The following is a 15,706-nucleotide window of genomic DNA, read 5'->3' on the forward strand; positions in this document are numbered from 1 at the left end:
CACACACACACACACACACACAAACATGCCTAAGTCCTGACCCAGCCGAGTTAACTATGGTGTAGTGCCTGAGAACGTGCCTTGAAATACAAATTGAGCTTTTGCTTCATGAAATAACCAGGATATTTGGTGGAGATTTGGTGTTTATTTTTTGCCTTGTATAGACAAAGGCAGCATCCGTGAATGTTGTTTGTGTTCCTTACTATACAAGTGCTGGCTGTGTTGTGGGTGTGTACACAAAAGTCAGCTAGGCCTCCCTGCCCAGGAAACTCAGCTTGATAACCCCCTTCCCATCTCCTTTGTCTTTATAGCACCTATTTCCACGTCACAGCTTTGCTTCTGCTTTTGATTGCTGGGTCTGCGTATGTTGGTTCTGCTTTGTCCTGCGTCAATCCAGATGAAAAATCACTCTATCGATAGTTTTCAGGAAGAAAATAATTCGCATCACATCTTGTATGAGTTCTTATATGAGGATTCAGTTGGCAGTGTACAACCTTTCCGGGAATGGCCATTATGCTTGGTTGGGATGATCCAAAGAGGTAGAATTTGGACCAATGACTGGGAAGTGCAATGAGGCAGATTGAAGCCCAGTACATAGAAGAACGTGGTAACACTGGGGGATAGAAGGGCGTGACCCTGAGAAACCTTGGAGGAGAGTGGTACCGTCATGGACTTTGAGTCAGGAGCCCTGCCTCTTATGAAAGGTCTGCCCATGGCAAGTTGCCTGATGCCTCTGAGTCTCAGTTTCCTCATCAGTCAACAGGGCCAGTATTTTTAGTAGGTGTATTTTAGTGTTGCCTTGAGAGTTCAATGCGGTCCTGTTGAGACAGCCGCTGGCCAGGTGCCTGGGTGGGGAAGAGGCTCAGATTCTCCACTCTTTCACCCCTCCACCTTCTTCTCCTGTTCTACCGTCTTCTTGACTCAAACTTTGGCAGTTTTCTAGGCCAATTAGGTGGCACTTGGCAGGGCTGTGGAAAAGGGATTTGCATGATCAGTGGTTGGGCAAGAATTCAATATGATGTATTATTTGTTTAATTTTTAAAGAAACAAAAAGCTTTCTTCAAAACGAAGTTTATAAAGAAGCTCAAAACGTGGATCACTAAAAAAACAGCTGTTCCTTTGGAGCTGAGAGAGAGGAGCCCTATGGCCGGAGCATGTGTTACACCCCAGGGGAACCTACTAAACCCCAGGACCCTTGTGCCCACGCTTTGAAAACCACTGGGATGGATCATTTTGTTAACATTCTTAAAACACTTGGATGTCTTCACACAAAGTTTGGGGGAAGAAAATCATGAATTTATATGGTAAGGATAGTGGGAGCTGTGACCCTGACGCTGGGCTTGTGTTTCAGGTGTCTCCATGCGAGAGGTGCCGCTGTGAGGCCAGCGGGGAAGTGCTGTGCACAGTGTCTGCATGTCCCCAGACAGAGTGTGTGGACCCCGTGTACGAGCCGGACCAGTGCTGCCCCATCTGCAAAAACGGTACGTGAAATGCTGTGGGCAGCGGATGCACCTCCCCATGCCCCGAAGTCCACGTAGGCGGTCACTGCTCACATCATGGTGGCTGAAAGATGTCTGGCTGTGTGAGTTTGACTATGTGTGTCCACAGTCATGTGTGAATATGTGAGTTTGAATGTGTGTGTCCACACTCACGTGTATCTCTGGAACCGCGAGGCCTTGGGGACGTCAGAGCTGTTATGTAGTAAGGCCTGCTCTCTCTTACCGGTGTCAGCCCCATGTTTTATGCGGGTTAAGAAGTTCTTTGGGGAGAAATTCAATTTCCACCCCTGAGGAGAGTCACTTATTTTAATTCAACTTTGTTTGTTCTTGCAAAGCAGTTTCTGTCTTTCCAAGACAAATCAAACACGCTGCTTGGGCTCATTTACTTTTCATTACTAAGTGAATGAATCGTGGAACATAATTGAATATTTTTCATAAGCAAATTAGGCAGGAAGACAGCCCCCCTTATTCCCAGTGAGAGCCAGTGGTAGATCAAAAGCCTTGTCTGCTTTACGAAAAAAAAATGGCAGGTTGTCCTTGATCATAATTTATAAAGGAGAGTGTTTCCTCATCCTGAATAATGAGGATAACTTTGTACCTGAGGTACTGAGAGCCCTCCTGGGCATCATACTTTCAGAGGGTATTTGATAAGAGTGTGTTTCCAGGGAGGATAGGCTTAAGAATTATGGCTCCAGAGGGCAGTTGAGCATTGCTTGGAAGAGGAGACACAACCACATCTTCAAATATCTGAGTGTCTTCCCTGGTGAGAGCATTTGGGCTGTGGCCCCAAGGCATGGTGCTATGACTCATGGCGGAAGTCACAGATTGGCTCAGAAAGATGAAAGCAGTCCCACAGCCTGATCATTTCAGAGAAGGAATGGACTAACTTGTGAGTCTTTAGCTTGTCAACTGTGAGGTTGCTGGACAGAGCTTGCTAGTACGTGATGTGGGCTTTGTAAGTGGCAGATGGTTACACAGGGTTATTATTGATTTCTAAGACAATTCTGCGATTCTATAGTCATGCCAATCAAAATTGTGTGGGCCATGAGGTGCCATAGATACCTTTCACCAAGTACACACAGATACCCAGATTTCACCACAACAAATTGTAAAACTCTTGAAATAAATAAATGGAAGAGGAAATGAAGTTTCTGTGTAAGAAGGATGGTCCTGCAAGAATGGGATCATTGTATTAAGAATGAAAAGGATTTGTGGAGACACAGCATGTACAGTCCTTTGAACATAAGTGGACAGGGTCAAGATGTTGCAGAGTGTACTTTATATGGAGTTGGCTGTTCTTTTGTATGTACTAATTATGAAGAATGGAACCATAAGGTACAATTTCATTATAATGAGAATGAAGAGGTCTTTGAGCATGAACTAAGCTCTTTAAAAAAATAACATCATGGTGTCAGCCTGATGGCGTAGTGATTAAGTTTGCGAACTCCTCTTCAGTGGCCTGAGGTTTGCGGGTTTGGATCATGGGCGCGGACCTACACACTGCTCATCAAATCATGCTGTAGTACTGTCCCACATACGAAATAGAGGAAGATTGGCACAGATGTTAGCTCTGGAACAATCTTCCTCAAGCAAAAAGAGGAAGATTGGCAACAGATGTTAGGTTGGGGCCAATCCTCCTCACCAAAACAGTAAATAAATAACATTACAGTACTAGCTGTAGGGTACAGGGAAATCAATACAGTTTACTTAGCTAGTGTTAGTTAGGACTAACTAATAGGAGGAAAAAGATTTTGGAGTTAGAGGAGGAGAAGCAAGTAGAGAGGCTGGCAGCATCTCACTAGGGTGTGGAGTGAAATAAGCCAGGTGAGGAGCCAGTTGGTGCCTGTGGTCTCTCAGGGGATCATGATGGCTGACGTCCAGGCTGCTGTGTCCTGTGTGTGGGGGTGGACTGGACAATTAACCTCTCATTGAGTCAGTGATATTTAGTGAATGGATTGAATATGAGTAGCTCAAATATTTGGCATCTTAAGTATCCAAGATATTGTGTGTTTCTCTTGTCAATTATGATTAGAAACAAAGTTTTGGCATTAGATAGTTAGCGAATCCTAGTTTGGATGTTTAAAAACAATGGGAAGACGTGATTTCAATCCCTGAGTCTTTTTTCCCCTGCTTTTCCTTTAGAAAACTTTCAAACTTACAGAAAAGTTGAAGTAGTTCTACAAAGAGCCGTTGTATATCCTTCACTATATGTACCTGTTGTTACATTTTGCTTTATTTACTTTATCTCTTTCTGTCTCTGTCTTTGTCCCTGCTCCCCACCTCTATATATAACCTAACACCATCAATCTATTTGCTTATTTGTTCTTTTCCATAATACACACAGGATAGCTTCTATCAATACCACCACCACCAAGAAAACCACTGAGGAAGTTCCAGATTTCTTTGCAGTTATTTTTGCCCTGAGGGCATGTCCCACTTAGGGTGAAGAGTCAGAAAACTATGTTTAGAAATTATTTGAATTAATTCTTTATTGTGTGCAGATATGTTAAAATTTTATAAAGATTTAAAGTCATTTCTTTCTGATTGTATTCAACTTTAGTCATTAAGATATAATTTTATTTTTTGGATAAGCAAAATTTGTTCAAACATAAACTCTATATAAAGAAGATCTACTCAGAGATTCACAGGATGTTTTCATACTGCATTGATGGTTTGGGAGAGAGGGGATGCTTGTGGCCCTGATAACAGACTTCTCAGTGTTCTCCCGTTGCCTCTGTACTTTGAGAGACAGCAAGGGATGAAGGAAGGCAGGATTTTTGAGGTGGCATATTAGAGATTCTTTGAAGGAGAATGAATATGTTTTTTAAAACTAGATTCAAGAAGGATTACAGATTACAGATTACAGAAGGATTTGTATTAAAAAGGATTTGTTTGATTCAGTTATATGAAAACATCAACAACTTCTTTTCAGGAATACAACTAGAAATAAATTTCAGTGTGTCTAATCATGTAAGTACTATTAAGCTCTCTTATAACTTATTCACCAGATAGAATTTGGCTTTTAGCTGTCTCTAGTTATAGGGTATTCTGACCTTGACAGGACATGTGGTGTTTGGAATTCTTTCTAAAAGATTTGCTTGAAAAATGAAAACAGTTTCTATCAGAAATGAATGCTCTGTAATAATTGGCTGAGATTAATGAATAATTTACGGTAGTCCAACCCTGCCTCTTGTACAAAAAACAATGTTTTCAAAAGAAAAAATTACATGTCTGATAGATCACAGATTAGAGGACATCAAAGATGATGCCTTACATGAAATTAAATGCTCGGATAGATTTAGTGCGGATGGAATAGAAAGGTTTTAACTTTCGATCTCCGTAAGCTGGCCTTTACTCCACACACTCGAATGTCTTGACCTGAGCATTAAATAGCTCTTTCTCCTGACAGAAGGAAAATTACAGTTCATTTGCAAGCTGCCAAAGTCACTTGCATCAAAGGAGCAAAAGTTGGAAACCAGGAATGCCTGGAATATAAATAAATGATCACAACTCAAATACGACTTAATATATTCACTTTGTTGACTTGTATAGATCAATCTCCCAAGGATTTTCTTTTGATAAAATGGATGTTTGTGTGCCACTGTTTTCTTTTCCTCCCCATTATACAAACAGTGAGTGTTATATTGACTTTCAGGAATTCAGGTTTTCTCTAGTGACAGGTGTACTTCAGAGGTTCACAGCATCCATTCCGTCCCAGCCCCCTAGTCTTAGACACACCTGTGATCATTAGAGAGCAGAAGACCTCCATTCTGCGAGTGTGCATGTCACCTTACTTTATGCGTGCACAGGAGGAGACCTGATAGAAGTGGGACATTGATGTTGAAATGTGACGGCATTGTTGGGATTAGCTGTGCTTCTCTGAGGCGGAACATCATACCCCAGAGGGTCTGACATGTACTGAAAGCGCAAAGGTGCTGGCTGTAAAGATCACACATCTGTTGGAAGCCCCAGTGCTACTTGATGGTAGTTATTTACAGCTTTATTTCTGCAAGAGAGTAAGTATGGCTATTTTTTGGAAGAAAATGAAAAACTTTTATGAAATGTTTAAGATAAATACAAAGAGTTCAAATTATTAGAGTCACTTTCATGGAAAATATGTGAGAAGCATTGACTAAGAATTAAGCAGAGTTGTATTTTTTTAATTCTCCTGTGTATTTCAGAGAATAAGATAAGGTCTTAGTTAAACTACATATAGTGAGTCAGACAGACCTGAATGGTGTGTGTCCGTGTGTGTGTGTGTGATTCATATCAAGATCCTTCTCACAAAGAAAAATCTACTCCTATTTGGCCTCACCATTGAATCTTTCCAAAATTCTTACCAAGGAAATAATACCAATCTCATAGAAATACACTGTCATTATTTAAGGATGACCTGATTGTGTCCATTAAAAATATAAAGGAAACTACAAATATCAGAGTTAATACTTGATTATAGCAAGGTTGTTTTACAAGCTGAGTACATAAAAATCAGCTGTGTTTCTCTATATCAACAACAACCAAATAGAAATGAATTAAAAACTACTCTTTCAAATAATATCATATGTGTCAAATACTTAGAGTAAATCTAATAAAATTGTGCAACATTGCTACACTTAAAAGTCTTAAAGCTTTATTGAGAAAAATTAAGGAAGTCCTGAGTAAATGGAAAGATGTACCATATTCATGATTGGAAGACTCAGTAATGTAAAGATGTCAGTCTCCCTCACATTAATCTATTGATTCAGTACAATTCCAGTAAAAAAACCCAACGATATTTTGTGTGTGTGCAAATTACCAAATTGGTTCTAAAGTCCACATGGGAATACAAAAGTTAAAGACTGGCCAGTGAAATATCAAAGAACAGCAACAAAGCTGGAAAATGTACACTACAGAAGTAAATAACATACTGTCATGTTGCCTCAAAGATTAAAACACTGACAAATGGGAGAGAATAGTCAGAAAAGACCCAGGCATAAAGATCACTGGATGTATGATTAAGCTGATACTGCAGTACTGTGGGGAGCGGCATGATCCTTCCGATAAATGGTGCTGGCTAAGTCAATTGGGTAGCAGTATGAAGATAAAAGGTAAATTGACTCCTACCTCACATTGTACCAAAAAATATCAATTCCAAATAGATTGCAGATTTAAATGTGAAAGCTCAAATAATAAAGCTTTTAGAGGAAAGCATAGGAGAACACCTTTATGATTTTGAGTAGGCAAAGATTAATTTAAAAGCACTAACCATAAGGAAAGAATTGAATAATTGGACTTTATTAAAATTAAGAAAAATTAAGATCCTCTGTTTATTAAACAACACTAATGAGCCAGTGTAAAGCAGCCCACATATTTGGAAAAAATATAAGCAATACATATATCTGACGAATGACTAAACAATTCCAACATGTCAAAATGAAGTGGAGAGATGAAAAAGAGAGAAAAATGTAATGGGATTCCTAACTCTCTCTGGACCTCAGTGTCCTTCTCTTAGTTCCACCAAGATACAAGTTTTTCCACTGAGTTTTAGGCACTGGGCTGTTGCCACTTATCATTACTTCTGTAACATTGCAGTTCTGTGACAAGGCCTGTTCTTGGTGCAGAGACATGAAAGAAAAAAAAATTGGATTTCCTTTTTTTAGTGAAATTAAATTAGTATTAAGCTGAAGTATATTGTGATAAATTAAGATGCATATTTTAATTCTTAGAACAATCACTAAGAAAATCAACAAAGGAATTAAACATAGCACAGTAAAAAAAAAAAATATTTATTTAACTTGAAAAAGGCAGTCAGGGAGTAACAGAGGAACAAAATGCCAGGAAATTTGTAGAAAACAAATAAAAAACGTATATGTACTTGAGTGCCGCAAAATACATAAAGTAAAAATTGACAGAATTCAAAGGAGAAATAGAAACTTGAAATAATTGTAGTTGGAAATTTCAATAAAACATTCAATAATTCATCGAAAAACTAGACATAAAATTAGCAAGGATATAGAAGAATTGAACACTGTCAAATACCTTGACGTAACTGACATATATGTAGAATACAGCATCCAACCACTGAAGAATTCTTTCCAAGTGCAGGTGGACACTCTTCAGGGTAGACCATAAGTCAGGACATAAAAGAAGTCTTAATAAAGGTAAAGGACTTAATCTTCCAAAGTATATTCTTTGAACACAACAGAATTCAACAGAATTAAATTAGTATCAACAATAGAAGGAAATCTGGAAAATTTGCAAAAATTTTCAAATTAAATAGCATGCATCTAAATAACCCATGTGTCAATGAGGAAATCACAGAGAAATTAGAAAGTATTTTGAAGTGATAAAACATGGAAACAGAACATATCAAAATTTATGGGATGATGCTAAAGCAGTGAAGAGAGGGAATCTTACAGCTTTAAACACTTGTATCAGAAAAGAAGAAAGCTCTCAAATCGACATGTAAGCTTACACCTCAAGGAAGTAGTAGAAGAACAGCAAATTATACCCAAAAGCATACAAAAGAAAGAAAATGATAAAAACTTAAGCAGAAATCAGTGGAATACGAAATAGAAAAAGCTTAGGAAAAAGTCAATAAAATCAAGTTAAAGTAGTTATTTGAAACTTGGTTCTTGGAAAGGATTGATAAAATTGACAAAACTTTCACTAAACTGACCAAGAAGAAAATTAGAGACAAAGCAAGAATGAAAGAGGAGACATCACTACTGACCCTACAAAAAGTGAAAGGAATGTAAGGCAATATTATTAACAACTTTAGACCAACAAATTAGACAAAGTGGAAGAAATGAACAAATTCCTAGGAAAATACAAATTCCTAAAACTAATTCTTTATTTATGTCTAGACTCTTCCTCTCTATGATTCAACTTCCCAGGACATGAACCTGCAATGCAGGTGGCTAGGTACCTCCAGATAGGTATTGTGCTCTTTTGGGATCTCAGACTCCGGTTCACACTGTTCATCCAGCTAAACCCTGGTGAGCATCAGAATCACCTCCAGGACTTGGTAAAATGCAGACTTGCTGGACCCCACCCTGGGTGGTTTTATTTGTATGATTCCTAAAGACAAACTGCATTTGGCCATGGATGTCAGAAAAAGCTGGGCCTTAGGTCACAGACTGGTGTCCACTTGGCTTGGCCATTCCCACTTTACACTGTGCCCTTGAACCTGCTGAGGGCCTGCAGACTCCTGCCCGGAGTCCCTTCCCCATCTTACCCCGCTTCATGAAAACGTGTGCCCAAACGTCGTTCCCAGGAGAACCTTCTCTGGCCTGCTTCTTAAAGCAGGTTAATTGCACTGTTGGCTCTTCTCAGAGCCCAGAGCCCTAATCACACTGTATTCTGATGTAGGGATTATGGAGACAGAATTAAACATGCTCGTTGGTTGAATGTTTGTATTTTTTGTTGAATATTTTGTTCTCTGTTTAGATTTTTGGAGAGGACTCTGTGTGTTTGTGGGTGTGGTGCATATGCGCATGCATGTGTTCATATGTATTGTTTTTATAAAACATTGAGGTACTTATTATTTATTTTACTGCGGATACAAAGATGAGTTAAGTTATGGTGCCTGCCCTTAATGAGCTCATAGTGTAGAGGGGAGGTAGTCCTGTAAAGAACTTGTGTCTACTGCTTTACTTGAATTATGATGAAAGTGGTGAGGGAGGAAGGGGAAAACCCTGAGTAATACTGCAGTAACATCACCATGTGTGTGGCCTTTATTTGCTTTTGAATGACTTCATCAGGATAAGTTCCCGGGAGAGAGATTATTAGGTCAGGGACCTGGAACATTTTTATGATTCTGAACCATATTGTCATGTTTTACAGAAGGTTGTGCACATTTATAAAGCCTCTGCTTTTATGATAACCTGGCTAAACTTTTTGTAATTTAATTTATAGAAAATGTTTCATTTTTTCAATATTAAGCACCTAAACTTTACAGTATTTTGATGGTGTTTTTTTCTACAATGTATTGTACTTCTCTACCTTCTTAACAAAATAACTTTGAACATAACTTAAATGGTTCTTGATGGCTGAAAGTCAATGATGTGAAAACCAATTATTGGACTGCCCTGTAATACAATGAGGTCTTCAGAGTAAGAATTCAATCAAGTAACTTGATTTCTCCATGTCCTTTTTGTGCCTGTGAAAGGGAGATAGTAAATATAGCTATGTCTGTGGATGTTTTGTGACAATTAGGTAACATGATGGGCTTAGAAGTGCTTCATTAATTCATTCAGCAGATATTGATTGATCCTTTACTGTATTCCACAGGAGATGAAATGGCAAACAGGGAGAACTCTAGAAACACAGATCATGGGAGGGAAAGGGGCGATTTCCCCAGAGGATGAGGAGCACTGTGAGGGGAGGAGCGAGGAGCAGCTTGCGGGGTGTAGGAGGGGGAGGAACTGGGAGGAGTGCCTTCCTGGGTAGAGGGCCTGTGGAGGGGGGAAGGCGCCCCTTTATGGGCTGGAATCGTCCCCAAAGCCTGGAGGTGGAAGGAGAGGTGGGGCCCGTGAGGCAGAGGTACAAGAATGGGCACAGACTAGCTCACAAAGGACCCTGCTGCCATGTCAGGGTGCCGGAGTTAATCCCAAGGCAAGAAGGTGCCAGAGAAGAGCTTTTAGATAGAAGCAGCCACTTACCTTTGAAGTCAAGCGGTCATTCTGGTTGTGGGGATCAGAACCCCTGCAAGAGCAGGTTGTAGGCTCTATTGGAGAACAAAGGCTTGTGGATGCCCTTTGTTCCACATTTTGAGCGGTCAGGTTAGACTAAATTCTGTGAAGGAGTAATGCCAAAAAGCCCTGGCTTTGGAGCTAGGCAGACATAACATTCCGGTGGAATCCCTGCCATCTTGTTGAGTTTGCTTATCCGCTTCAGTTTCTTCTCCTGCACATGGGGATGGTCTTCCTTCCGTCTGTGCCCTGCAGGCTTATTTTGAAGATTAACTACATCAGTGCCTGCCGCTGAGTCAGGACTCAAGACTCAAGAAGCTTTTCTCCCACCTTTGGCCTCCTCGGGCACCTCCTCAAGTTGTGCTTCTCAAAAATAATACCTATCACCAGATTTTTTTCAAGGAACCCCTAAATTTGTACTTAGAACACTGTGGCAGTTTGCCCAGCCTCAGGCAGGCAGATCAAGGCTGCAGAAGAGGTTCGTTTTTCAGCTGTATTTCCCTTTGTCCTCTAGAAGATTATCCAATCACGCTCCTTTGCCATTATTCATGTGTTAAAAGCTGCTTGGTCATTAATGCAGTGGTCTAAAATATCTCCAGCCTATGTCCTCAGCAAAAGAGAAATCAATTGTCACAACATACAATAAAGCTATTCATCCCAAGGCAGGCAGATATCTTCACCACATCCACAGCGTGATCAATGGTGCCATTACCAGAGGTAACTTGAATTGCATCCAAAACACTTACATGGGCTGCATTCTGGTAGAAATGATCTGTCAGTGGTAGACAGTGTGAAGACAAATAGCCCTGTGGATGGCTTGCCCAATCTGTCACCGTCTCCAGGAGAACGAGCCAATGAATATGCCTTGTGAGGATTTTCAGTGGGTGCGTCCAGCGAATGTAAAATACCCTCTTTGTTGATCAGAAGACGCATTCTGCTCTTACACTAACAGCAAAACCCAAACCTTTTATTTGTCTTTCAGGAAGATAAACTTCAGGTATAAAAGAGTCCATTACCCCAGGAGGTATCCATAAACCACCAGTTCTGAAAATTGCATCTTATCTTTTCTAAAACAAATGCCTTCACTTAAGAGCACTTACAATTTGGTAATCCTGACAGCTGTGAACTGAATTTATCTTTAATCACACATTCACTGAGTGTCTATTGAAAGCATATCAGCCATCACTGAGTGAAGCATTATTATATGGGAGAAAAACACCGCCAAGTCTTTAATTAAGAGCACTGAAATTTTTTATATAATAAGAATTATAGGCTTCTAAAAGACTCTATACTTTTACCTGTGTTATAACCTGTTTCTTGTAACACTGGGTAAAACTAGAGTGGTTTAAACTACTCTTTGGTCACTTGAGGAGCTGACTTCGGTAGGTACAAAGGGGCACTTTGGACTCCACTCCATGGAGAGGACCAAATGCTGGTGCGTCTGCGTCCAGGTCATCTCAGGGTAGAAGGCCTAAAAATGAGTGGAAATGAACGAAAGCAGATAGGGGTGCAAGACAAGGAAGCCTTTTCTGACCATTAGAGCCATTCCTCAGAAGTGTTCAGAGGCTAGGAGCCAATTTCAGAGATAAATACTTTCCAATTTGGACCAGATGACTTGAAGAGTCCTTCAACGCTAAATATCTATTCTTCTTTGATACTAATGCATGCATGTCTCAGACATCATTTCTCAGCAATCCATTTTCGGTGCAAAGAAAGAATAATGTTCTTTTCTCTGGTTAATTCACATTTGCATGGTTTTCCCTATCTTAGTTATATGAGCAAGTCATTCTGTAAATTAACAAGATAAACATTTAAAACGTTTGTCCCTTATTCTTTGAAGACCCACACAGAGAAGGTCTCATATCACCTTCCCCTAAAGAAGATGGGGAGGCACATAAAATCCTCCGGGCAGGGGAGTCTGAGGATCCCTGAGAGAGAGCCCAGAGCTGCAGCAAGGCTGTTGCGTCTGGTTCCACCCACTCCTGCCGCCACCTGTGCGGCAAAAGGAATCGCCTGACCTACCTGGGTCTCACTTTCCTCATGTGTAAAGGGAGATAGATAAAATGGGAGAGAACACACATGAACTTGCCTTTAGAAGTTAAAAAATATAGATATTACTTAAAGGAGGGGAGATGTTTTAGCAAATAAATGTGATTAATATTTTAAAGTGTCATACATTTCCCCCTAAAAACCCCAAATTCATTTCTCTCCTAATAATTAGATTTTTGTAAGCCCTCTCACTGGCGCCTTGGAAAGGCATGGCACACCAACTTGTCCCATGTTCCTGGCTTGTGCACTGTGCGCTGGCTCCCCGCACTCAGCCTTCCCCATGTGGAAGCTGCACAGAGCCATGGGCACAGACCCTCATCTGTTTCTCCTCAGTTGCTCACTCCACCTGGAATGCATTAAAACTCTTCTGGGACAAACAAAACTCAACCTGTTTTCAAAGGCTGATACCAGTCTGTCTCCAGCTGTACGTGGCCCCTCACCTTCCTGCTCACAGGAAGCACTGTATGTGCCCCAGTGGTGGCATTTGCCACCCTGTTTTTCTCCTGTATGGCAGTGGATGGGCCCAAGGCCAGGGGCCAGAACTGGCTCACTTTCATACACCATTTTCCACTGCCATGCCCACACATGAGGACAGCTGTGTAGACTAAAATGGAAAATAGAATGTTTTTTTTTTCAATATTTCAAAACACCAAGCTTTCTGTCCTTACCTGAGAGAGAAACCCTGGAAGGAAATTTTGTCTTTGTAGCTCTTATAAATACCTCAGTGACCCTCTACCCCACAGCTCCTCTTGGCTCTGACCTGTCTTGAGTGCCAGAAACATCTCACATGCAACTGCTTCAAACCCCGGGCTCCAGGAAATGGTGATCAGTGAGGCAGCCTGATGTTCGCTATGTAAAGTACAGCATCAGAGTAACGAAGTTGCTGAAACTGCTCCCTCTGGGCCCACAAGTGAAAAGCCTGAAGGAAGGGCTCATTCATTATGCTTTGATAAGCAGAGGGAGACTAAAACATATTTGTTTTAATGAAATTCATTTTCGTCCAGTCTATTCTTTAGACAAACCTTATAGGGAATATAAATTTATTTTTAAAAATAATTAAAATGAAATTCAGTGCCTGCAAGTGGGTCTTTTACTTCCTCCTAAAATGTTTCACTAGAAATATTTTGTTAAAAAATTCTAATCAAACTGACAAGAACTTGACTTCTGTTTTGTGTTTGGAAGGAATGTAAGTAAGTTTAAATGCATATACTAGGAACACAGAGAAAAGCTTACCTCACTTAAATTGGCTCTTCCTCATATTTAAACTCAAAGTGCCTTTACAGTTCCTAACTAAACTGGAAAAACTTAATCATTTGAAATTACCAAAAAGATGAAACTTGACAGTCATACCCTGAAGGAGCAACTCGAGTACAGACTGGAACAGCTGGCCCCACAGGAGCTCCTGTGAAGGCGGTGGGTGTGGACAGTGATGAGCCGTCCTGCCGCCTGGAGCTGAGCTGGGCGGCCCTCCCAGATGGGAGCCTGAATAATGCTTCTCTGTTTTGCAACTAATCGTTTCATTAGCAACGAGCTTAAAAAAAACAAAAAAACCCAGAGGAACAAAATTAGAAAGTGAACATTTAGCAAACGTTTAGTATTGATTTTCTGTTTCTCAAGGCTATTGATGATGAACTTGTAATTTCCACAAACTTTTTCTAGTCATCGGTTGGGGCTGCAGTGAACTCACTGAACAGATACAAGTTAAACAGAAAAATCTGCTGAAGAGGCATTGGCTTCTAGTTGAAGAATTAGTAGTAATTTTAAGAAAACTGTCTAAAGAAAATAATTTAACACGTGTGGCAATAGAAAGTGTACTGACCTGTCACTCTCTGATCCATGAATTCTCAATGAAAGCCACTTACTCCAGACTGACTTCACTCCTTTTCAATTGCAAGGTTTTTGTAATTGTATAAAAAGTAAAACGACAGCTGTTAATATGTTGACTCCAATAGCTGGAGAAAAACATAGTAAAAAATTAAATGTCAGTTGTATATCAGTTTCTCATATGCTCCAAATAGAAAATCAATTCAATTATTTTCAACAACAGTTTTTTTTTTTTTTTTTAATTCAATTCCTGGAATCAAAGCAAAGCTCTTTGAAATTAATTTCATTAAAGGTAAAACATCTAATGTGATTGCTAATTCTATTTTAGATGCATTTTTAAAAATTCCATGTTGAAAGTAAAATTATTTTTTGACTGCTACTAGGAATAAATTTTGGGCAGAGCAAAGCATCAGTATAGAAACGTGATCTTACTAACTTGAGGAAGCAGTGGAGTAGAAATGCATTGGAAGCTGATTATGGTGCACATATTATTCATTATTGCATCCAAACAGCGATAGCCTACAAATAAATATAGAAACTGTACTTGGCAAAATTTAAAAATATTCTTGTAAACTTGTCTTTTTGTGAATAGAATAAATTTTCAGCTTGGCAGTAGTGTGTCTTTCCTCAGTTGGATTTCCTTTAGAAACGGTTGAACCTTGGAAAAACTACTTTGGAGTCAATCTAAGTGCTTAGCAACATTTTTTGACATATTTTTGTAAATGAATTCTCTGTATTTTGGCTGCATGTCTCTTTCAAAATCAATTGCACATCTTTAATCACGGTATTGAACAAATAGAAAAAATCTTCAGCTGTTGAATTTTTTTCTAGTTACCTTTTGTTGAAACAAAACCTTTGAATCAGATAGTACTGAGATGTCTCTGAGCCCATTACATGACAAGACCTTCACGTCTGTTTAAGATTTAATTTTCAAATTTTATCATTGTGTTTTGGGATATATCAGTTTTGGGGAAGAGTATTTTGATTGAGCTCATATGTTTAGTTGGATCTCTAGATATTCTGTACTGAAATGATATAAAGCTGAGAAGGCCTATGATTTTTCCAACATCTGAAGACAGCAAACACTCAAAAAAATGCCATTGTATGGATATACCATATTTTATTGCATTCCGTGGTATGAATATACCACGGTTTATCCATTTACTACTTGATGGACATTTGAGTTGTTTTCGGTTTCTGACTAGCATGAATAATGCTGTGATGAATATTCACGTCTAAGTCTTTGTGCAGAAATATGTTTTTATTTATCTTGGGTAGATTCCTAGGAATGGAATTGCTGGGAGTGAGTGTCTGTGTGTATTTAACTTTATCAGAAGCTGCCAAACAGTTTTCTGAAGTGGCTTTTCTGTTTTGCATTCCTTGCAATGATGCCTGAGTGCTACAGTTTGTTTCATAATTACATGACATTAAGTTCTTTGGATGGGAGGATACAACACAAAAGCATTTGGATAGATAAAAGGCAGAACTCTTTGTTACTTATAGCTCCAAAGGAGAAGGCTGCCACATGGGGCCACAAAGTGTCTTGCATCCAAGTACGGGGTGACAGCAACCTGGAACCGTAGGCAGTGCCTTATGTATGGCGGGTGGCCTGCAGTAACCTAGGTGGAGGTACCTAGGCGTCCTGGGGATTGGATATTTTGA

The 15,706-nt window shown here is 39.7% G+C and overlaps 1 protein-coding gene across 6 annotated transcripts in view; it reads left to right on the plus strand.

Annotated features, from left to right (window-relative positions):
- Positions 1 to 15,706, plus strand: part of VWC2 (von Willebrand factor C domain containing 2) — a 119,911-nt gene that overhangs the window by 18,907 nt on the left and 85,298 nt on the right. For all 6 annotated transcript variants that reach the window (XR_011538994.1, XR_011538995.1, XR_011538996.1 and 3 more), the window contains exon 3: positions 1,352 to 1,481. Coding sequence is in view for 3 of the 6 variants with exons in the window: in XM_070615570.1 (XP_070471671.1) it covers positions 1,352 to 1,481 (130 nt within the window). In the remaining 3 variants the exon portion in view is untranslated. The remainder of the gene's footprint in view (positions 1 to 1,351; positions 1,482 to 15,706) is intronic.

This window comes from Equus przewalskii, chromosome 4 (assembly GCF_037783145.1).
Source record: "Equus przewalskii isolate Varuska chromosome 4, EquPr2, whole genome shotgun sequence".
Classification (NCBI taxonomy): Eukaryota; Metazoa; Chordata; class Mammalia; order Perissodactyla; family Equidae; genus Equus; species Equus przewalskii.